Source organism: Talpa occidentalis, unplaced genomic scaffold, assembly GCF_014898055.3.
Source record: "Talpa occidentalis isolate TD23 unplaced genomic scaffold, MPIMG_talOcc4v2.1 talOcc4.8, whole genome shotgun sequence".
In the NCBI taxonomy this organism is placed as follows: domain Eukaryota; kingdom Metazoa; phylum Chordata; class Mammalia; order Eulipotyphla; family Talpidae; genus Talpa; species Talpa occidentalis.
Window position 1 is genome coordinate 80,166,290 of NW_023605194.1, and position 24,489 is coordinate 80,190,778.

Here is a 24,489-nt window from a genome sequence, read left to right on the forward strand (position 1 = left end):
ACTGTAGGTGGTAATCTATTTATTAAACAAACATTTATTTGGCACCTACTATGTGGAAGTCTATTTGTTGGATGATGAGTAGTGTTTTTACACTTATCATAGATTTTTAAAAGGTTAAGAATATGTTTCCTCAAAATATTAGTTTTAAACGCAAACTTTATAACTTTATAAGGAGAAAATCCTGTGATACCACCTTACCCAGGTGACAAAAGTTAGCATCACCAGTAGTAGTAAGATAAATTGACATTATATACATGCTGATAAGATTCACTGAGAAAGGTCCATTCACACCTGTGGAATTCTTGACAAAAATACATATCCTCAATATAGTCATGAGAATAAATCACACAAATTCTAATTTGCCTAAGCTAAAACATCAGCAGTAATCTTTTCTCATGCCATCACTGCCAGCATTTTTTTTCATCCAGTTTCCAGTTGATTTTTATGTTCTGTTGATTTTGCCTTCTAAATTCTTTCTTTTTTAAAGATTTATTTATTTATGCATATAAGAACTGGGGTGTAGACTAGAGGTACGGGATGTGAGAGTATCATCAGAGACAGAGTGGGGAGCAGAACAGGCAGATCTACTGAAATACACTGCTGAGGGGAGCAGCAAGTGAGACAGGAGAGGTCTGCTATGCCATGTGGGTTGCTCCTTGGCAGTTCAGGGATTGAACTCATGCTGCAGTGGCTGATGATTACTTGATAGCACTGCCTTTAACCTCTGCATCACCAGAGAGGCACTGCCTTCTAAATTTTCTAATTTTAGTATTAATAACTTATGTTGGGTAAGTGGTTTTATATTCTTTCATTTAGTCCCCCTTTTAACCAATCTCCTATTCTGCTTTAAGAGTGTTCTTTCTGAAAAGCAGATCTTATGTCTTTCCCATTATAGTTAGGATGAAGTTCAAACCTAAACCTTGGCACACAAAGTTTTTCCCCCCACGAAGTTTTTAATTTTCCAGCTTCTTTCTCTCTAATCTTTTCTTTAAAACTTCTCAGATATGCTTGCTATAGCCATGATGAACTATTTGCTATTAGTTCTCTGAAAATGGTTTCTTGTCCTTAGCATCTAAACCTGGATTTTAATAGTAGTGAGAAAATCAATGACATCAATTATAAATACATAAAAATAACATTTATTGGATACTGATGTAGCTGGGTACTGTTTGAATGCTTTTCTAATGTTCAATTTTTAGAATAATCACTTAATATTTTAAATAAACATTATAAATACATTAAATACTTTAAAATTTAAATACTTTATAAGTGTAACTTTTCATATTATAAATCTAAATTTCATATTATAAAACTAAATTATGTGCTGAAAGTTTATTTAGTAGCTATACATGGTAGCTCTCCCACGACTTGGATCCAAGGAACCATTAAGATTTCTCAAGAAAAATATGAATAAATGAATGAATAAATATAATGTGCTTTTTCCTTCTTGTCTTCTGTGGTTTCAATACTTTCTTTCCATTTTACATGACCTACCAATCATTCTTTAAGACTCAGTTCAGATACTCCTTTTCTACTTCTTTTAGCATTTTGGGTTTGTATTGTATAATAATTGCATGTTTGACTCCTTCTTGAGTAGTAAGCTTGATAAGAATGAAACACCTTTCTTAAAGTGTTTTTTATGCTAATGTCTAATATACAGTGGGAACTTAATATTATTAAGTAAAAAAGAACTGCAGAGTGACTCCTTAACACAAGGAATAAGCATGAAAATGGTTGGACAGTTTTGGTACATGAAAAGCTTTTAAAATTGTGTATGTAGAACTCATTTAGGGATAATCTGAAAATTGTGGGAAGCAAAAGTTATCGTGATTTAAGTTGAGTGGTATCTATAATTTTAAACCTGGAGTAACAGAATGGCGTAGTATGTAGAAGTGGAAATTCTTTGAGGTCCAGAGCACTATCTGAATTTTGTGCCATGTGTGACCACTTTCTCTGTCATAATAAGATGCTGGATAAAAGTAGTGGGTCAAAAGCCAAATATTTCCTTTTTGTGTTAGGTAGAGATTTTGGAAAACTTTAGAAACTAGCTTTTAACATAACATTTTTAATATAAATTTCTACGTTTTCCTATTAATTATTTTTAAAAGGAGCATGATAGTTATTTATGGTACATCATCTGTGACTAGGATCAGTACATGCATTACTAGTAATTAAGTTTCAAGAGTTTTGAAGTATTAAGAAACATTTGGCATTTGAATGGATGTAAGATATAATTAAATCAAACACATTTCATAAAATAAAATAAAAGAATAAAAATAAGATGTGGCATAGAGAAGATATGGAAAGATAATAGCTAAAAGAAGGAATGCACAAGGAGAGATTATAAATCAGGATAATACATTTTTAAAAAAACATTCATTTCTAATTACAAGTAATATCTTAAACAGTGTTTCTCAAGTGTTTTTTGAAACTACCCACATCAGTTACATGGAAAGCCTGTAAAGATGGATCTTTTGAGTCTCACCTTCAAAGTTTCTGATTCAGGAGTGCTGAATTAAAGCCCAAGAATCTTTGTGATTAATGAAATACCATTCAGATATACACACTAAATTTTAGAAACACCCATTTAAGTTTACTTTATTCATTTTCTCATTTAGCAGTATGATTCAAGTGTTTACTGTATACCAGGCAGTATTCTGGGTGCTAGGAGATATTTAAAAAACAAGCTAAAAAGAATTTCTGACTTTGTGAATTTTTTATTTCTAGTGGAAAGGGGAAGGACGATAGTGTAAAATGTTCAGAGATGATCGTGCTAGGGAAAAGTATATGGAACGGAAAAAGGAGACTACCAGAGGTCAGCGGGAAAGTACATTTAATATAGTATAGTTGGTGTAAGTTTCCTGGTGATATTGCCTTTGAACCACACAGCCTGTAGGATGGTCAAAGCAAAGTGAAAGAGGATTTACAAGGCTATTGCTGCAACCTAAGTGAAAAGTAATGGCAGTTTGGAACTGATTGGTGTAAAGTATGATGCAACTGGTCAGATTATGACTCTATTTTGAAGATAAAAATCAATAGTTGTTCTAAAAGATTTAATATTAAATGTGAGAGAAAGAGAAGTCATAGATGATCCATTGATTTCTGATCTGAGAAAAAGGTGGGCTATAGTTGTAATTTAATTGAAATGGGGAAGACTATGGATAGGAGAGATTTTGGTCAGAACAAGAGTGCAATTTAGAACAAAATAAGTTTCAGATGCCTACTAGATAGTCAAAAAGGGCAAAATTGGATAAGTGTATAGATTAGTGAGCAGAGGAGAAATTTGGGCTGGAAATATAAATTTGGACTCATCAGTACTTAAAGCTATTGTAATGGTCATCAGCTGAGATTACCAAAGGAGTGTGTGTAAATGGAAATGACATATAAATAAAAAGAATTCCAAGGAACTGGAAAGTAACAGTAGGTAACAGTGAAAGAAGATAAAAAGTTAAATAGGAGAGTCTGAAGGTGACCAGTAGAGAGAAATCAAGACAGTAACCAAGTAGAGAAAAGAATACCAAAGAGGGAGGGGTCAGTTCTATGGACTGTTCCTCACATGTTAATTAAAATAAGACTAGGAATTGACCACTGTATTTAGTAATGTGAAGGTACGATCACCTCAGTGTTGGAGTGGTGAGGAGAGTGCATGTAGACAAAGACACAAAATTGAAGACACAAAATAGAAATAAGCATTAAGTTCGATCCCCATCACCTTCAGGAGACAATCCCCAGCCAGGGAGTTAACTCACATATAGTGCAGCAGACCTCTCCTGTCTCATCTGCTGCTCCCCTTAGCAGAGTATTTCAGTAAATCCACCTGTTTTGTTCTCCACTCTGTTTCTGGTGAATCCTCGCCTCCCCCATCCCACATCTCTTGCCTACACCCCATTTCTTCTACACAAAGAAATAGAAAACTGTTTTGGGGAAAAATTGTTAAAAGAGTGATTTTTGTGAGGACCCCAGAAGACAGAAAGCAGTCTGTGGGAGGAGTTGGAAAAATTAGGTAAATGTAATGTTTAGCACATGTAGAATTTCTCTTCCAGTTACTTCATTATTATTTTTTTTTGTTCCCAGCAAAATTAGGAAGCAAGGCCATCGGCTCAGAGAAAATGGGTGAGGTGGTTTGGACATTTAAGGCTAGAGGAGATGTGAAATAGATGGGAACTAATATGAATCAGAGAAAAACAGAGTTGTTTGGCATCATTTAGAGTGTATTTGAGATTGCATCTTTCAAATTTAAAGTGAAAATAAATAACCATGATCAATTGTTTTTCCATAGATATCTAGAGCTTGGTATAGACCTTCTGAGTACGTACTTGTTCCTGCTTCAGTGCATTATTTATGTGGGCACATCTCTCTGCTAGAATCTTCTTCCTCCTTAAAATACATGGCTTATTTCCTCATTGCTTTTGAATCTTGGCTTGAATATTGTCTTCACCATGAGCTCTACCATGACCATGCTTTTTAAAATTGAAAGCTCCTTGCTTACACATTTCCTTTATTCTGTAACACTCATCACCCTGTAACATACTACATAATTTATTGCATTTCTTTTTTCATGTTATCTCCCCTACCCTCTACAGTAAATGTTTATGTTTAAGTATCACGAGAGCTTGAATTTTGTCTCTTTGTTTCTGTCTTCCATTTCAAGAATATGGGAAAAAAACCTGGAATAGTGACCAGTCAGATGTTCATTGAATGATGAAATTCTTTGGTCTGGTGGTCATGAAGTCCAGCAGACTCAAATCTTTGGCAGATTACCTAATGTCTAGTAGATATATCTTGAAGATACTGTTATATTCCATTCATGCTGTTTTGAGTTATTATTTCTAATAATAAATTGCTTTGAATAGACTTCATATAATCTTCAAAGTATTTTCCTGTTCATATGACTGTGGTAGTCTAGTTTAGTATATTTATAGGCATATGATTACCTAATCTTTGAAATGGCATAAAATTACAATTTATTTCTATTCCTTCACACATATTTAAGTCTCTTGATTTAAGTTCTAAACTAACCTACCTTATTCCCACTTGTTATAGTAGCTTGTGTTTATATATAGCTACTAATTAAATGCTTTGTATTTAGCAGGGGTCTACAAATATCTGTAGATTTAATTTATTGTAACACTGTAGTGTAGTATTTGCTAACCGGTCAAGGTTTATTTCACATTCATAAGAAGAAATATTTAAATTCGACTACTTATTTTAGCCCAAAGCATTATGTTGAAGGGAATTTTAAAAAATCCTTAAGAAATTAATATATTTTAAAAGCATTTTTAATTATATTTTTTCTTTAAATTTACAAATACATCATTTACAAATATTTCTTCTGTAGCTCTCAAGAATTAGTTATCCATGTGCCAAAGAAGGGTTTCTAATTTGAAATAAATTTTTGAGATATGATAATTTTTCCTCCAGGTTGATAAAGTAATTTGGGCTTGTAGATTTTGTTTATTTTGTTGCTTCAGCGCTTCTGCTGCTTTATTTCAGTAACAAAGCTGTCTGTTAGCATTAAGAACAGCACTCCATCTTCCTTCTCCCCCCTGCTCGATAAAGAATTGCTCATTCCCTGCTCATTCCTTTTTTTTTTTAAAGCAAGTATCTTTTTAAAATAATTAAAGAATCTTGAAATTTAATTATTGTCATCCTCAGAGTTTTGATGGATTTATTACAATTAAATGTAACATATGTCCAGACCACTATCAAGATTAGAATACTTGTTTTTGGATTTTTAAGTAAAATGTCAGAAATGCACTGACTGGTAAAGAATTAAACTGTGAAAAGCAGTTTATCTCTTAAAATAAAGATACATTCTTACTGGTCTACTAACAATACACTCTGGTTTAATCTGTGTATCTTATTAGAATATATTCTTATATTTATGTAAAGAAACTTACCATCAAGTATATTGTTCATATTTTATTGTGTTTTTAAAGAACAATTTTATGTCTAATTGTGACTTTTGCAATTGAAATGGTGAATGTTAATTTTCATTTAATTGTTGCTTACTGAAATGCATTTATCACAGATAATGTCTTTAAGTTGACTCAGTTTCTATTAAAATGGTTATTTGAAGATTAAAATGCTTTGAGAAATGCTTTGAATATCAAAAAGAATAGCAGGAAAGAGTTTTGCTGCTTAAAATAAATTTGTCTTATAATAACCTGCCACACTACTTTAATACCATGTAATATGGGTTAGCAAAATTCAGTTCTTATAATCATGGGTGATTTAAAGGGATAATATAATTGATCTTGAGAAACTAATTCATTTAAATTAATCTATTTTTAATCTAAAATACAGTTATGGAATCCATATTATGAAATTATATCCATCAAATATTTTGAAACTTTAAATTTTGGTGTTTATGTTTTGGTTATTTAGCATGCTTACTTTTAGTTTTTTTATTTTTAATTTTGGGATTAAAAAGCAAAATATTAAGATTTATAAAAAGGCATCATTATAAAGCAAACTCAAAATCTACCAGCAACCTAATTTCTTGTTAAATCTGTAGCATGGCCATTGATTTTAACAGTGTTCCTTGTCATTACTTTTAGTATCAAACTATTTTTCCCAAAACTCTTCCAGTTACCTAAAGATATGTGTTATTGAAGGTAATGATTATTCAGGGTATAGGTTATAACACCCAGGGAGTCATAGCTTTCCCAACAGAGAATTTTTTAGTTCACAATGATTACCTTGCAACAGTAGCTAAAAATAGCCTTATCTTTTTTTACTTGCTATGAAATGCTGCAGAATTATTAGAATGGCATAACCATGAACCAGCTCTCACTTAGGGGAAAAAATAACTGTTATTGAATCAAAAATAGAAAAAGGGAGTGTAAAGATCTGTTACCTGCAGCATTTCTCTCCTTGAGGAATTTATTTTCAATTAATTCATGATTGTTGGGCCTCCCCAGTGGCGCAGTGGGTTTAGTGCGGTGCTGTGAAGCTGTCCACAGCCTCTTCAGTGTAGGTTCGATTCCCGGCAGACCAGGGAGAAACCCACATGGCAAGGCAGATCTCTCTTGCCTCTCCCGCTTGTCCCCTCTGTGGTGTCCTCAGTCTGTCTGCCTGTTTTGCTCCCCACTCTGTCTCTGGTGAATTCTCTCATGCTCCTGCATCTCTGACCTCTACCCCAGTTCTTGTATAAATAAAAATAAATCTTTAAAAAAAATTCACGATTGTTGGTATTTGTATGTGTGCTTATGTGATGTATATGTGTATGTGCATAAAATCAACCTTTTAAGTATAAGCATTTTCATTAATTGTGTATGTTGATTAAGTGGGTAATTGTCATTGACAGGATTGTTTGCAAAGTCAGTGATAACATGTGGCATTTTACCCAGTGATTAATTTCTGTTGGCCCAAATCACTAGTAACCAAAGCAGTTACTCATGCCCAAAAATGCTTAATCAGTAAATAGTTTGGGAATTTATCTCTTTTTAGAGTTGAGCTCCACTCAAACGAAAATGGAAGGATTATTTCCAGTAAACACAAAAATGAAAACCTTTTAAAAAGTCTAGTAGTCTTAATCTTTTAAAGTGAATAAGTCCTTTAAAAGGATGTGTTACTTTCTTGTATTTGTCAGTAATATATTACTTTAAATTTACCATTTTGCTTTCACCTTATTTTTTTTCCAAAATGATACTTAGTCTATCAAATTTGATCCCTTTAGTGTGATTTAAATGCTATGTTGAAAATGTATACAAGTCAAATTTTGAAGCATTTTAGATGGCTTTATTTTCAAATTAACCATTTAGTATATGTAGTAAAGACCCCAGTATTTTGTTACTACCTTTTATTTTAAGATAGAATGACATGAATAATTCCATTTATTTTAATTATTAAAGTTCAAAACCATGTAAAATATGTGACCTTCATATTGTTTCAATATGCTTTAATCTTTCAACAAATGTTTATTATTTTTAAATTATACATCAGGTGCTTTGCCAGGTATTGAAAATGCATACATGAGAAAGACAGTGATCCTTCAATCAGAGAGCTAAGAAATTGATAGAGATGGAAAAGGTGGTGACAATGGAGAAGGTGAACTTATTGACATTTAACCTGTAGCTGCAACATTGGCACTTCATATTATTTTAATTAACTCTGACAAAATGCTGTAAGGTATTTATATTATTCCTACTTTAAAGGTGGTGAAACAAAGCCCCAGAGATGTCCAAGATCATAAAGTAGCATAGTTGAGATGCAGTTCTTTCATACTCCAAATTCCATATTCATTTCCAATTATGCTATAGGAAACATCTTATATAACAAGCAGGATGAGGATATAAAAATTAGCAATATATAGTCCCTCCCATCAGAGTTCTAATTTTTATGAAAGCAACTCATATCCTTCCCCCACCCCCACCCCCCAAAAAAAAGAGAGAAAAAATCTGTGACTGTAGTGACTGTATCCGATATCGGTTTTGGTTATGTCAATTTAAGACTATCTTACTGCCATTTTGGTCAAAACCATTTCAGGGTAATAAAAAAAGTAGTTATACCACATTTTAAACAGTAATCTGTTGATTCACTTGCCATTCTTTCTTAATTTAGCCTGTGAGAGATTTCTGTATCAGAGTCTTATAATTTATGCTAAATTAGTGTTATTGATTCTCCTGAGGAATACTATATTGCCTTATACAACTCCTCTTATTTTTGTCCACTGAATATTCAAATAGAAAGGTGAGGTCGAACAAATTTTTAAAGTCAAAAAATAGTACCTAAATTTTAGACTTCCAGGGTGAAACAATTGTGGCTGGGCAAGAGTAATTCCAGGATGAAAGTGAACATTTTGTGTTAACCACCAAGTCTTAAAGTTTACCTTTCAGTGATCATTGAAATCTTTCTTATATTATTCTTTGCCTTTTATGGAAAGGAGTCTTAAAGTCACTTCACCTTCAATATTATTGGAGAAAACTTATACATAAGATTTTTCATGATCCTAAGAGATACTAATTTCAAATGCCACAGATCAACAAAAGCAAAAGTAACCTAGTACTAATAATACATAGGTATGCAAAAGACATCATTGTTTTACACCCGGGGTGGTCAGCATAATAATTACCTATAGTATCAATGCCCCTAAGATCCTGATTTTTATATATATATATATTTATATATGTATGAATATATATATGAATATATATATATGAATCAGGGTAGATATGGGGCAGGACAGGTGATGGAAAACATTCTTCTCAGGTATATGCATTTTGAAGAGTATCTCCATAATTTTTGATAGTGTCTGTTTCCCACTCCAGTCTCTTAATACCCCTGAAATATAATAAAATAATTTTATGCAAGTCAGTCATTATGTGTTTAAACTAAAATTATAATCATATTTCTGATCATTTAAAACAAACGGTATGCCATGAATTTAAAAAGTTGTATTTATTGGGCCTCCCCGGTGGCACAGCGGTTGAGCTCTGGGTTGCGAAGCTGCCCGCAACCTCTGAAGCACCGGTTCGATCCCCGGCTGCTCCCCGGCCACCGGAGGCGGGTCCCATATGGCGCACAGACCTCTCCTGCCGCCCACATGGCGCACAGACCTCTCCTGCCGCCCGCTGCTCCCCTCAGCAGTGTACTTCGGTCCTGCTGCCTGCTCTGCTCCCCGCTCTGGCTCTGGTGAATTCTCTCACCCTCCCGCGCTTCTGACTGTACCCAGTGCTTGTATAAATAAATAAATAAATCTTTAAAAAAAAAAGTTGTATTTATTGTGAAATGTTTTATTTTACTAGATGAAATTAATCTTAAAAATGGTAATTCCTACCATTTCTTGGATGTTTACTGTGTTAGAGACTGTGCTCAGCACATAATCTATGTTCATCTTGAAGTCTACTGTAATTCTTGAGGGAGACACTAAGAAAACCAGAGCCAATGAAGGAGGACACAGCCCCATGGGCAAAATATGTGGCAAGGCATCAGTGCCTTGTTGTAAATCCCACTGCAGACCATGTATATTGAACCACCTTTCCAGTGCCTGTGATGTTTATTACTGCACTTTTCTCCTTTTTGTTAATGAAGTTAAAGTCTTCACTGTACTTTTGTAACTTAACTAGTTGATGTCTTTTAAGCAGTAGCCCTTTCATTTAGTTGAGAATACTATTGTCATGTATATATGTATTTGTGTATCTACATGTATATGTATAATTTATATTCATGAGAGTCTGATATTATTTTGATATAAGTAAAAATGCATGAACTAAATGGAAATTAATATTTCACATTTTCATATTTCAGTTTATCGATGGTCGACTGGCAAAACTAAATGCAGGAAAGGTTTTCTCTGATGTATTTGAGGAAGAAATAACTTCAGGTGGCTTTTGTGGAGGTAAAGACTAGTAATAGTATGATTATCCATTTTCTGAATACCAATTTGAATTTTGCAGTTGTTTGTATATAATCTACTTGATAAATAATTTTTTCCTAAACATAAAATGTTTTAGATACATTTTTTTAATCTTATCATAGCTATAGTATTATCTCATTTTGCCTAATACCAGTTGTTTAAACTGCTGCAGTGGTCTCAGGAAGTAGTTGTTCCCTTGCATATCTCTTAATATAACTAGAAATAGATACCACATGATAGCAATTAGTTTAGCTTCCTGTCTTCCAACCTGACTAGTTTTCTCCATTAGAAAAATACTAGTGATGGCTACAACTGAAGAAGAAATGAAAGAAATAAGATTGATTGAAATGGTAGATTATAATATAATCCAGAAAGAAAGGTTTAAATACCACATCTGTTTTTACATTTTTAAGTAAGTGCATTATTATATAGAGATATTGCTTATAGAGATATTGCTTATAGAGATATTATATAGAGATATTGCCTTCGTTTGCTTTTGAGACCACTACAGTTTTAGGGCAAGATTTTTCAATTTACCATCCCATTGCTTTCCCTTGTCAGTGTAAAAAGCACTTACTTAAGGCAACAGAAGGAGTCATAATTTTTGTTTCTGTGAAACATCAGCTAGGTGATATTTCATTTTTATTTACTAAAATTAACTTCTTAAGATTTAAATACCCAGTGTTATAATTATCCAAGGAGTTAATGACTTACAAACTGAAAGTTTACACATGATTGCTCCAGTATTTAATCCGGACACTGCAGAGAATTTTGTTTGAGTCCTTGAAATGTCCTCTTGTTCAGCCAGTATTTGCTGAGTATTTACTATGTACTTGGCACTGTTTTGGATACAGGGTGGAATTAAACAAGCAAAAATCTCTGGTGTGTTCATTCTTTCTCAGTATAATAATTTTTTTTCCATTTATCTATAGATTTAATTTAGAAAAATGTCTTTAGTCTGTGCATGAACAAATAAATGCTAAATTTGAGAAATAAAACATGAAAAGGCAAGTCTAACTACTAATAGTATTACATCTACAAATATCACAAAATTTAATTCTTAAATACTTATTTTTTTACACAGTAAAAATATATGATTTGGTCCTTAAAGGAGGTATAAATGAACTAAACAGTTATGGATTGGACCTTCATGTGATGCAAGTTTGTCATTTCATTGAAAGCATTTAGCTTTGGAAAAATCTTAATTTACTTGACTCAGCAAGTAAGCTGAATGTGGAATCATTCAGCTCCTTTCTTTCCTCAGCTCATGGATAAAAATTTAGCTTCAATGGAACTTTTATGTTAAAATAAGGCTTTTTTATGTTTCAAAACTGACAGGCAAAATATTGTCAGCTCATGGACAAATTGGTTGAGGCATTTATTCAGTATTTACATAACTGCTGTCTCATTATCTTTATGACCTGTGGGGCTCTACCTTATATGGAATTGAAGATGACATCCTGTGACAGTAATGGGGTAGAACTGACACTTTTGTATAGTTAAATTCTGTAGTTTTAACTGTTGGTCCAGATATCTCTGTAGATGGATTTTCTAGTGGGGTGGGAGTCCTATAAATTTTCAGTAACAGTTTTATTGTTTAAAAGAGAATAAAATATTGATCACCAATCAGCATTTGACTTAGATAATGCTACATTTTGAGTACAACTTAATGGCAACTACTTTGTTGTTCTTTCTTAAAATAAAAAAAAAGTTTTGTATTCTTTTTTTTTTTTCATACTCATTTTCTTTTATTAAATCAAGAAAAAGAGTTTGGTAGCCAAACGTTGGAAGCAACTTTTAGTTGCTGACAAATAAACAAATGTTGTATATAAATTCAATGGAATATTATTCAGCCTTAAGAAGGGAAAAAATTCTGACACATACTACAACATGGACAAGATTGGAGGACATTATGCTAAGTAGAGTAAGTCGATTTTTTTCCCAATTTTTTCAATTTTTAAAAATTTTATATGTTTTTTACATCATTTTTCATTTTTGCCCAATGTATGCATTTTCATCTTGGTTATAGTCCCCATACAATTCTCACCCCCCCCTTTGTTTTGATCCTATTCCCTCATCCTCTACCCCCCCTCACTTCCCTCCCCCACCATAGTGTGTTTCTGGTTTATAGTTGCTTGTTGATTTTGATTTTTACTTTATTATAATTAGTCTTTTTCCTAGTCCCTTATTTAGGTTTTCTAAATTCCTGCTATGAGTGAGACCATATGTTATTTTTCTTTTTCTTTCTGGCTTATTTCACTGAGCATGATCCCTTCCAGCTCCTTCCATGTTGCTGCAAATTGCATGAGTTTATCTTTTTTGTTTGCTGAGTAATATTCCATTGTGTATATATACCACATCTTGATCCAGTCATCTATTTTTGGGCATTTGGGTTTTGAATTCTTAACAAACTTTGGAGGAACCTATAATGATCCAAAAAGAAAATATAGTTCAACTAGTATTAATTTCAGTTGGTCAAAGAAAGTATATTAAAAAATTATATCTTACTGGTCCAGTGTTATATTTTAATTATTAAGTTTTAGGTTAGTTTCTTTTTTTTTAAAGATTTATTTATTCATAGAAGAACTGGGGTATAGGCCAGAGGTGTGGGGGGTGAGAGGATTCACCAGAGACAGAGTGGGGAACAGAACAGGCAGATTGACTGAAATACACTGTGGAGGGGAAAGCAGGCGAGTCAGGAGAGGTCTGCTGTGCCATGTGAGTATCTTCCTGACCGAAGATCAAACTTGTGCTGCAGTGGCTGCAGATAGCTTCATAGGTTGCGTCTTAACCCCTTGTGCCACCATGGAGGCCCAGGTTAGTTTCTTAGACATACATTTTGGTTATTTTTAGTAGGATTTGAAATATGAATTATCAAACAAAAATTAGTAATATATTTACAAAGTTATATATTTATATATACACATACATATGTACATGTAGTTTCATAGAGGTATGTGTGTGTGTGTTTCAAATCTATATAGATACATATTTCCAAAAGCAGTTTCTAGAGATCAGCTTAAACTAGTTATTATACAGACTATGAGAAAGATTATTCATGATATCCATGTATTCTTCAGAGAGAGCTGTTATAACTTTGTCATTTCTCTCATAGTAATGTTTATAACAATTGTTCATACTTATTTAATATTAATATTAGTATGAATTAATGTTTGTATATGTAGAAACTTGCAAGCACTCTAAAAATATTATTTAATTATCACAGCTTTCTATGAGGTACTTTGATTATCTCCATATTTATGGAGCATTCATCTTAATAATTCACTCAAGGTCACATAGAAGTGCCAGCGTCTAAACTTGACATATATCTGCCTAGCTTCAAAGCTCTTGCTTTACTAGCTATAAAACATTGTTTTCTTATGATAAGACATTTTCTTAATTAGAAGACATTTCCATACATAAAAGTGTATTCACGTCTTCCCTGCTTTGATTGGTTAAAAGCTAAATTCCTATCTCTTAAGATATCTGTTAAAGATTTTGTACATATGAAGCACTCAGACAGATCTCTGTGGGAAAAATCAACATTCACTAAAGTTGAAAAAAGTTATGTTCCTTTGAGCAAAAATAAATAGGAAATTTCATAGAAGCATCTCAGTTCTTTCTATATTTTTGCAGTTGCAATTTGTATACTATTTTAATTGTTAATATGCATGGGGCTTTATAAATATTGCAGTTCTGATTAAAATCATATAGTGCAGAAAAGTTAGACATAGAATATTTCAATTCACATTGAATCTAGAACTTTGCTTAAAAACTGAATTTATGTATATCTTTCAAAACTGTGTCCTTTGATCTATGACTGTAGTCAGAACGGTAAAAGAGTCAACCATAACTTAAAAGTAAAGTAATGAGAATATCAGGAAATGTGTAAAGGGAAAGATATCTATAGGTTTAAAGATAATAAAATGATTCAATTTGATATGCACTAAGTGGTTCATAAGAAAGCAGGTAAGGAATATTGAATAGTTAATATATTTGTTTCCATAATTTTTAAATTTAAAATAAAACATCTTAAATCCACATACAATTATTTAAACTTTATTTTTTTTTAAGATTTATTTATTTATTTATACAAGCACTGGGTACAGTCAGAAGCACGGGAGGGTGAGAAAATTCACCAGAGCCAGAGCAGGGAGCAGATCAGGCAGACTGACGAAGTACACTGCTGAGGGGCGCAGCGGGCAGCAGGAGAGGTCTGCACACCATGTGGGACCCTCGCCCAGCGGCCAGGGATTGAATTGGCACGCAGAGGCTATGGGCAGCTTCAAAACCCAGCACTCAAACACTGCACCACTGGGGAGGCCCAATTGTTTAAACTTTAAAAGCGAGAAATATTTTTATTTATGTAGAAGTAGGTGGTTATTCTCCATTAATGCTATTTGTTTCTTCATTAGTTTCCTGATATAATCTGATAGAGTCTTAGATTCTATTTTTCCACTATGTTATTAAAGCAGTTTGAAGGGGCATTAAGTAATCATCAGTTTTAATGGTATTTTTTTTGCCTCAACAAATTTAAGCCAATTCACATTTTTTGGAGTAACTATTACTGGATTTTAAATAAATACATTTGACAAGAAAGTCTTTGCACAAGTAAAAAACAAAGATTTTTTGTTCTTGAGTATGAGAAAACCACTTATTGATTAACAAGAATGATGTTAAGTAATTCCTTAATAATTCTTACAATTTTCATAATCTGGTTACCTTAATAGAAGGGCTCTGAGGGAATTCTTTTTATATTCATATTCATTTTTTTTAAAGATTTATTTATTTATACATACAAGAGCTGGGGTACAGGCCAGAGATGCAGGGGGATTGAGAGGATTCACCAGAGACAGAGCTGGGAACAGAACAGGCAGACTGACTGAATTACACTGCTGAAGGGAACAGCGGGCGAGACAGGAGAGGTCTGCTGCACCATGTGGGTTGCTCCCTGGCCGGCCGCGGATGGAACTCGTGCTGCAGAGGCTGCGGATTGCTTCATAGTGCGCCACCAGGGAGGCCCCTATATTTATATTCATTTTTAAGAAGAAAATCAGTGTTCTTTTAAAACTGTATTAAAGAATAATCTGCTTGGGCCTCCCCTGGTGGCACAGTAGTTGAGTGCTGGCCTGCGAAGCTGCCTGTAGCCTCTGCAGCGCCGGTTCGATCCCCGGCCACCGGGTGAGGGTCCCACATGGCGCACAGACCTATCCTGCCACCCGCTGCTCCCCTCAGCAGTGTATTTCATCAGTCTGCCTGTTCTGTTCCCCACTCTGGTGAATTCTCTCACCCTTCTGTGCTTCTGACTGTACCCAGTGCTTGAAAAGATAGATAGATAGATAGATAGATAGATAGATAGATAGATAGATAGATAGATCTTTAAAAAAAAGAATAAGCTGCTTGTTTCATTAAGTTTGTAAAAATAAGAGCCTTCAGTTTTTAAAGCACTAAAATTTAAAGAGACATTTAGCTTTTTCTTAAAACAGGAAACCACAAATTGTACCATTTGTTTTCCTGTTATCTTAGTTTACTTAGGAACTTGACCCTTATAACACATAATATTAGAGTATCATTGGTTATTCTTACTGTTAGCTGTATCTTCTGAAGATATCAGCTGCTACCTTTCTAATTTCTAACTGCTTTGAAGTGATATAGAGGAGATATCTGTATAACTTAATTTTTTTAATTTTAATTGGCAATCTTAGGAGGTAGTAATCAGAGTTGAGTTCTAATGAATCAAGAATTGAAATATCTAGATTCTTATTCTCTCTCAATTTCTGTTTTTGTGAACGTGGGCAAATAATTTTTATCACTTAGAATCTCAGTTTCCCCAGTTGGCAAGTTATTCATAACAATAACTAATGTTTATGGCGTGTCTGTGGTGTCCTAGGTTTTATAGCAAATATTGTAGCAGCCTTTTAACAGTGTTTTTTTTTTAACATAGGGTATTTTCTTTGTTTATTTTGCATATCTAAAAATGATAGAACTTATTTCAGTTTTCCAACTAACCTAACAGTGTAAAAAAGGCATAATTTTATAAAACAATATAGACATAGGATATTAAAAAAATAGTTTATAAGATTTTGGAGGAAATCTTTGGGATTTCAAAAGAGGCTATATTTTCCTCTCTATGATAATGATCTAGTATACTAGTTTTATCTGTAAGTAAAGAAAAAGTATATGTTCTTAAAAATGAAAATGACTCTGCTCCTAAGAACTAGAGCAATGTATTAGTTTGTCACAATACCATTATTTCTTTCACACATTGAAGAAAATAAAATTTGTCTATTAAAGCCCTAGAAATACTATTTCATGATGAATTTTTACTTATGGATTTATTTTTGATCAATTGTTCCTGAATCTTATTTTCTATATTCTAGGGAATCCGAGGTCATATCAACAATGGGTACATACAGTCAAGGTAATAATAACCTTGGAAAACTTCTTCTTTCACTCTGTTTATGGAAAAAAAGTTCATTGAAGGTGTGCTATTTATAGGCAATATTTGAAATGTTTGTGTATTTTCTCACATTTAAAATATTTTTTATTTTATGCTTGTAGTTTATTGATATCATAATTTTAAAATGGAAAACATTTGCTCAGAGATAAATGTTTTGAAAAAGCAACATTTCACTGTCAACTTACATTTAAGAATAAGGAATCATGTGGGACATTAGTAGGGTTTGATAGGAATTTTAACATTTCTGCTAATGTGCTATTGTTAATATGATTTTATTAATATAAATATACAGATCAAGACTTTACTTCCCAACATTGAAACAGTTAATAAACAGTTAAACATTATAACAGTTTATAAACATTAAACAGTAAATAAATATTAAAACAGTTGGTAAACATTGTATTTCTTTCTCATTAAGTTTTATTTTTTTATTTTTTTACAATTTATTTATTTATGCATACAATAGCTGGGGTACAGGCCAGAGATGCCAGGGGGCGAGAGGATCCACCAGAAACAGAGTGGGGAACAGACCAGGCAGATTGACTGAAATACTGCTGAGGGGAGCAGCGGGCAAGACAGGAGAGGTCTGCTGCGCCATGTGGGTTTCTCCCTGGCTGGCCAGGGATCTAATTTCTGCTGCAGAGGCTGTGGATTGCTTCATAGTACGGTGCTTAACCCCTTGCTCCACCAGGGAGGCCCCTCATTAAGTTTTAAATACATACCTACTTCTAGTTATATTCCTCAAGTGTGCCTAAAATGCAAAGATGAAGTAATTTTTATTATTTTGAAAGATTTATTTATTTATTTATACAAGCACTGGGTACAGTCAGAAGCATGGGGGGGAGGGGGGTGAGAAAATTCACCAGAGCCAGAGCAGGGAGCAGAACAGGCAGACTGACAAAATACACCCCTGAGGGGAGCAGCGGGTGCGGCAGGAGAGGTCTGCACGCCATGTAGGACCCTCGCCGGAGGCCAGGGATCGAATTGGTGCTGCAGTGGCTGTGGGCAGCTTCACAGCCCAGCGCTCAACTGCTGCGCCACCGGGGAGGCCCTGAAATAATTTTTAAATGATGTTTTTATACCAACCAAAAGATCAGATTGGAATGTTTACATTTTTTTGGAATTAATACAGTATGTAAAAACTTGAAAAAGCTTAACATGAAATAATTTTTGAAAGCTTTTGTCTTGTGAGTAAAGTTATTTTTCTATATAATATTAATAATGCTTTGTTTTCAAGCCAAAAATTTCTGGCCTCAAAGTTTTGTAACTATGTTTCTGTTCTGACTTTGCAGAAAGGAGGTGCCCTATTCAACACAGCAATGACCAAAGCAACTCCTGCTGTAAGAACAGCATATAAATATGTAAGTTTTCTTTTGATAATCAAAAGCTCTATTGATTAAATTTTTATATTTCCTATGTGATGGATATGTAATACAGTATATTTTTTCTCTTAATTAACCTTTTAAAAACATAATGTTGTTATAGTAAATTCAAATTAGATGATTGTATAGAGAGGATATTTCCTTTATATAATTTTAAAGTAATTCTTTATTTTATTTAAACTGTTAGTAAATTGTGCGCACAAATTTGAAACAATCCATGATATAGAGCCATTTTGTAAGACTGATTATATCAGTTAACACTATACTTTTAATTCTCATTGTATACTTGAGCTTCAATTAGAGAAGTTTTCTTCCTTCAAAAATGCTTTGACTCTCCATTATTAAAATTCTTGAATGATTTTCTATGACATATTAAAATAACAGTACCAATACAGGTTCCCCCTGCTATATAAAAGTAACACTTTCCTATTTGGTTACTTTTTGGGTCTGCAAGTGCTCAAAAGTTTTCCAGTAGGAGCTCCAGTGGCCACAATACTTACACAAAAGTTTTCCCATATTAATTAATTGCAATAGAATTCTCAGACCCCAAAGATAACATAGTAAATCATTTCAAATAGAAACAGTCTACATTTTGAATAGTAAGGGAAACCTGTAATGACAACAATAAATAGTTAATAAAAATCTCTTGATTTTGATAACTGACACTTTTCAAGAACTTATCCCATACTATATTCTATTTCATTTCTCCCCATCCCCATGAGCCTTCCATATCTGTAGAAATACTGAGTTACTCCCCATTTCACAAATGCAAGATGTCCTCTTCTGCCACTATTTCCATGCACTAGCCATTCCTATTACTTGAAACATCCATTTATTGACCTTTATCTACCTAGTAAAATACCCATTTATTCTGTAAACTTAGTTTATACACTAGTTTCCCTGCAAAATTTTTATCAGCTCCACCAAAGAGTATTTATATGACTTCTGTATTCTCACAAGAGCTGTATACATACATCTGTTTTGTCTGTCTACATCTGTATCTCTAATATTAAACTAGTTTTCTGAGGAAGGATCTAATGATTTGGTATTAAAATATTTGTAGAAATTCAATAGGTCATATACTTATTTATAAAAATATTGCAGGCAGTTTTGATTTTATAAGAATTTGTCTTCAGATGCTTTCTCAGGGTATGACGTGAAGTGATTTAATTAATAATTGAATTATGTATTTTAATAAGTTTAGAACTTACATTGTTTTCTTGACTTATAATTTTGGTGTATATGTAGCCATCATTTCTGTATAAACTCAACTGAAATCTCCCAAGTTCACCCACCACTTGATGCAAGAGCTGCAAAATCAGGTCTCAGACCTACAGAAGCCTGGAAAGGCCAAGCATCCAAAATCATATAAAAACTCCAGTGCCACCTGCTGAAAAGGTAGAAGTAGTTCTCATCACTAAGATCTAAAACAGCAAGATGGGCAAACAAAAAAAAACACAACTTGAGACCTCAAAGGAATATAAAACCATTGAGGAAACTACTCTCCAGAATTGAACCACAAGGAAACAGAGATTTAATTTTCCTATCAGATAAAGAGTTCAAAATTTTCATGACAATGAAATTTAAAGAAATGAAAGGAAATGCAGAAGAAGAAATCAGAGTGATATAATAGAACAAAATTCAGTAAACATATATATGAATGTCATGAAAAATGCAATCAACAAACATAAATAGAAATTGAAGATATAGGAGTTTCATAAGGGAGTTGCAGTATAAAAAGTGGTCAATGGAGGATATAAAAAATTCAGAAAGCATGGAAGCAGACTAGAAAAAATTAAAGATCAAATCAGTGACCTCAAAGATAATATTCACAAAAGTAGCCAATTGGAAAGGGAAGTGAAATACAAAAATAATAAAATCAGGTCCTCCCCGGTGGTGCAGCGGTTGAGCGCTGGGTTGCGAAGCTGCCCGAAGCCTCTGCAGCGCCGGTTCGATCCCTGGCTGCTCCCCGGCCACCAGAGGAGGGTCCCACATGGCGCGCAGACCTCTCCTGCCGCCCGCTGCTCCCCTCAGCAGTGTACCTCGGTCCTTCTGCCTGCTCTGCTCCCCGCTCTGGCTCTGGTGAATTCTCTCACCCTCCCGCGCTTCTGACTGTACCCAGTGCTTCTATAAATAAATAAATAAAGCTTTAAAAAATAAATAAAAATAATAATTTTTAAAGGAAAAAAATAATAAAATCATGAAGAAACACTCAGGAACTACCAGACTCTACTAGGAAAGGAAGCATAAGGATAATGAAGATAAAGAGAGAGTAAAGGGAAGGGAGAACTTACAAAGAAATATTAGTGGGAAATATCCCAATGCGAGGGGGAAAACTAAATATACAAGTCCTTGAAGCTAAAGGAACACCTACTTATCTAAATGCAATGAGATATACAGCTACACCAAGATATACAGCTATGAAACTACCAAGAGTTTAAGGCAAAGATAGAATATTGACAATGGCTGGGGGGAAAAGCAGTTAACTATAAAGGTACTCCCATCAGTCTTACATCAGATTTTCTGAGACTATTCTGCAGGCTAGGAATGGCAGGCTAGGAATGACTATTCTGCAGATAAAAATGGTATATTTAAAATACAAGAAAAAGGTCAAAGTCACACGCCAAGAATACTATGTTGTGAAAAACTCTTCCTCAGATACAAGGTAGAAATAAAGGACTTTCCAGACAAACAGAAGCTGAAAGAGTTTGTAAATACTAGATTTCCTCTATGAGAAATGTTGAAAGGAACTTTCCTATCTAATTTGAGGAGAAGAAAATTCATGTAAAACTGAACCAGCAAGTAAATAGAACCATCAAACTAAAGATGAATTTGTCAGTAATGACCCTAAATGTAAATGAACTGAACTTATCAATCAAAAGGCACAGAGTGCTTGGTTAGATGAGAAACCCCAAATTCCTGCTGTCTCCAGAGTCCCATCTAAGCTCCAAAGATAAACAAAGGCTCAAAGAAATAGTTGCAAAACAACTACTAATGAGTACACTAGGAAGATTTGATATATATGCATAGTGGAATATCACTCAGCTATAAAAATAAAATGATGAACTTTTGCCATTTTCTACAGCATGAATGAAATTGGTGGGTGTTACACAACATGAAAAGTGAGAAGGAGAAAGGCAAATACATGTGGAATGTCAGTTAACAAAACAAAGTGTCAGAGCCAAACCAATATCAAATCCTAGAAGTCTGACTATGGAATTGAGGCTACCAGAGGGAGAGGGTGAAGGTGAAGATCAAAGAGCAAAGGATTCCAATGGACTGTTGTGAAGGAATATGGGTTCCTAGATGGTTGTTATGGTGTGGTGTGGTAACACACATCTGAACAGATATGACCTCATACCTCACAATCATGAAACAGTGTTGTACATCAGTGTTACCTAAATGAAAAAATTTTCCTCTCAAACAGTATATTTTTCAGTAGGAAAACAGTATATTTTTCAGTAGGAAAACAGAGTGGATTAAAAACACAGTATCAACATTCTGAGGTACTTAAAACCTGCCATAAAATAAAAATAAGGAAAAGAGGTCATCACTTTGCCTTGATCAGCCTCTGCCTTTTGTTTGACTTTCCATGACTTTGCAAGGAATTCTCTCTTAGTAGATCATTAGCTCACTTATAATACTGATGGGTTGATTTATAGAGTTTTTGAAGAGATTTAAATTTTACAATGAAATAGCACATAGCTGCCATGTTAAAAATCAAATAAATGTTGAACCTTGAATCTTACATTTAAGATTCTAACACGGTGTCACAGTGAAGTGTCCTCTATTTCATTCCTTGTTTTGCTAAATATTATGTGTTTTCATCTTTAATTTTACTCATTTCTTCCTAAAAAGCAGACAAAGCAAATATGTTTATTTGTTATTGAAATTTTTATACTTCTAGTCAGTATTTTAAGTTCTAATAAGGAACTATATGTATTTTCATTTTTGCACTGTAACAATTTCCTATTTGGTAGCAATTTACAATAAAGAATAATAATACATATCTGAGTTTCTTAAAAGGGGTCTACCTACAGAAATTTTTTTATTTTAGCCACACAGTTATCAGAAATAATAGGCAACTACTCATTATTTGGTATATTATAGAATATTTTATTTTGATCTGTTCTCTTAAGATAGTGACTCAAGTTAGAGTAATATGTTTCCAGCATTAAAATTCTTTTTGAGATATTATTCCCTAAATTAATTTCAGGCAAATAAAGTTCTTCAGAGCATATTTAATACTTTCATTATTTATCTTGTGATCATGAGTCCAGAGGTTTGAGCAGGTAAATAAGTCAATTTGTGATCTTGATTCCTTGGTTTCTTGGTTTCCATGTCTGTAGAGAGATCCATGATGCTTTTTTTTTTTTTTTTTTGGATGGGGGGGAAGCTTAGATTCAGTGTATGTATTTTGAAAACCTCACTTCATCCTTCTTTGAGATGGAAAGAAATTGCACTTAGGAATTAAAAACTAACCCAGACTTAGTCCCTTTGAGTCACTCTTTATTTGAAAATTAATTATAGTACTTATCTCATAGTGTTGTGATGATTAAACAGAATAATGCTTACTAGTTACCCAGCACATAATCAGATACTGAGGAAACATATAATAAATAGGAATTTCATGTTTCCTCTCCTCTACCTTTTTTTTCCCTCTTCTCTCCTCCCCTCCTCACTCCTCCCTTCTTCTCACTTTGGCCACTCTGAGTGAGACTTTCCAGTAAAACAATGACTAAGACTTTTGTAAAAGTCCTCAGTTGTCCTTATTTAAATTATAACCCTCAGGAATCACAGGAGGACCTGAGATACCTGTGTGCTGGAGCCAGATTTCCTATGGATCTTGAGTTAATGTTTACCATAAAATCTATATATGAAATAGCCATTGCATTAAGATAGCTCTGCTAATAAACACCTGTGTCTGCCTAGGTAAACACTTTGATAAAGCTTCTTGTAAAATTTTCTGAGTTTCATACAGTCTAAATTTTTTTTGTTTAAGATTTATTTTTATTTATACAAGAGCTGGGGTATAGGCTAGATGTGTGAGAGGGTGAAAGGATTCACCAGAGGCAGAGCGGGAAACAGAAAAGGCAGACTGACCAAAGTACACTGCTGAGGGGAGCAGCGGGTGAGACAGGAGAGGTCTGCTCGCCATGTGGGTTGCTCCGAGGCTGGTGGGGATCAAACTGGCACTGCAGAGGCTGCGGACAGCTTCACAACGCTGCGCTCAACCGCCTGCACCACGAGGGAGGTTCTACAGTCTAAAATTTGCCCAAATAACCTGTTACTATGATGTGCTTTCTGCTTTTCCCTCTCAGATGGTCACAGTTTCAAATTAAGAGTGGGTGTTAGTTATCTGGTTACATTGTTTTTTTAGGAGACAAAATAGGATAAATGTTAGCCACAAAATACTATTTGTATGCATATAGATATGTTTTCACCAGCTAATTTATGTGTATAGTAAATGGTTTGGTATTTCTGAATATAGAGCTTTAGATTATAAATTGTTATTTTACTAAATAATATGAATAGTTGTCATTAAATGAGATCTTATTTACATGTTTCTTCAATGGTAATAGAAACATACTGAACCAGTCATTTGTATTATTTTCTAGGCAAAAAGTCATGCAAAGCAGGGAATAAAGGAAGTAAAGAGTAAGCTAAAACACAAGGTATATCATATTCTTTTCATTCTACCTTAATTCTCAAATTAGTTGGAAGCTTATACTTTACAAATCACATGGGATTTATGTTTGTAATGACTTTTGAAATATGCTTAGCCCTTTGTTCAAGAATGTATTTTTCATAACAAGCCCTCTGGCAACTATCTGCCATTCTGTATGCATTCACTGAGTAATCTCTCTATTGTTTGCATATTTTATCAGAGAACTATAGAGATCTTCAAAGATGCTTTAACAGGATGCATGTTTTCATAAAGTTGATTTTCCTTGATAGCACAATTTAAATTCTTGCTTCAAGCTGAGAATATTTTTAAAACGATGATTTTTGGTGCAGCATTAAACCAGAAATGTCATCTTTTGGTTTTATAGAACCTTTCTAACAATAATTACTTTAAATTGAAATTTGCTCTTAATTTACAAAAGATTGTGTGTTTGGAGATGTGTATTTGAGTCTATGAAAATTGCATGTGTATATGTGTATATGTTCTGTTTGATTTGATTACACATTATATCCTTGCAAATTTTATTATTATTCATGTTTTGAATTTCTAACTTTGAAGAAAAAAATACTACTTAAAACTTCCATTATAGTGGTGGAGAGTA

The 24,489-nt window shown here is 33.5% G+C and overlaps 1 protein-coding gene across 6 annotated transcripts in view; it reads left to right on the forward strand.

Annotated features, from left to right (window-relative positions):
- Window positions 1–24,489, forward strand: part of DENND1B (DENN domain containing 1B) — a 220,084-nt gene that overhangs the window by 163,584 nt on the left and 32,011 nt on the right. For all 6 annotated transcript variants that reach the window (XM_037496569.2, XM_054690298.1, XM_037496570.2 and 3 more), the window contains 4 exons: window positions 10,252–10,342; window positions 16,741–16,781; window positions 18,113–18,181; window positions 23,821–23,877. In XM_037496569.2, coding sequence (XP_037352466.1) covers window positions 10,252–10,342; window positions 16,741–16,781; window positions 18,113–18,181; window positions 23,821–23,877 — 258 coding nt within the window. The remainder of the gene's footprint in view (window positions 1–10,251; window positions 10,343–16,740; window positions 16,782–18,112; window positions 18,182–23,820; window positions 23,878–24,489) is intronic.